General features: G+C 36.0%; 1 protein-coding gene across 1 annotated transcript; it reads left to right on the top strand.

Moving 5' to 3' along the window:
• Window positions 1-363: 363 nt before the first annotated feature.
• On the top strand, window positions 364-867 carry LOC105462356 (transmembrane protein 165-like; the record flags this gene model as incomplete). Its single annotated transcript, XM_011708878.1, has 3 exons — window positions 364-561; window positions 647-752; window positions 860-867. Coding segments are annotated over 3 exons (312 nt in total), but the record flags the coding sequence as incomplete, so codon positions are not given.
• Window positions 868-870: the final 3 nt, after the last annotated feature.

Here is an 870-nt window from a genome sequence, read left to right as displayed (position 1 = left end):
GTAAATAATATGCGAAAAAAATCGTTAATCAAGTGAGAAGATTAGACAGAATTGATATTTATCGAAATTAATGTCTCATTAACCACCTTCTTTTATTTCTTAAACTAAATATTTAATTGTCAATAATGCTTAAATTTAATTTAAACATAACTCACAAGAATTATCTATGTTCAATAATGGAGAAACAACCATTAATTTTTTTATTCCTCCGTTTAAGTGAAGCGTTTTCTCTGTTCGATTATAAAAAGAAATGCAAAGATCCTCCGCCGAAAGAATTAATTTCTTAAGTATAATAAAAGAGAGTCGTTCGTCTAAATAGCACTCTATCTGACGTTTTTGCAGAAGGTTAAATAATCTTTAAAATGTCATCGCTTTCAGTATGAAAAGGAGACGACAAGTACTTTAGTTCAGGACCCCGAAACCGGAGTGATACGCAAGACCACTAAGAGTAGCGCGCTCATGCTGCTTTCTAGGATATTCTTTCAAGCATTCACGCTCACCTTTCTCGCGGAATGGGGCGATCGTTCTCAGTTAACGACCATTATCCTCGCGGCAAGAGAGGTATACCTTTTTACGCAACGATTTTACTGCAACAGTAAAGCATCTTTACGCGTAAACGGCATTTATGATTATGCTACTTTTTCAGGATGTTTACGGAGTAGTTCTAGGTGGAGTACTGGGTCATTCGTTTTGTACGGGCTTAGCGGTTTTAGGAGGGCGTATAATAGCACAAAAAATATCCGTGAGAACAGGTAATTCAAGTTATTTTACTGCGTGCGCACAATACAAGGCATGTCTATTAATCACAATGTCACGAGTGTTGTGGAGAATGTCTAATGGTTTTTCTCGATATTTTCAGTGACCATTATT

This window comes from Wasmannia auropunctata, unplaced genomic scaffold, assembly GCF_000956235.1.
Source record: "Wasmannia auropunctata unplaced genomic scaffold, wasmannia.A_1.0 LD265267.1, whole genome shotgun sequence".
NCBI classification, from domain to species: domain Eukaryota; kingdom Metazoa; phylum Arthropoda; class Insecta; order Hymenoptera; family Formicidae; genus Wasmannia; species Wasmannia auropunctata.
This window is presented reverse-complemented; position numbering and strand designations above follow the sequence as displayed.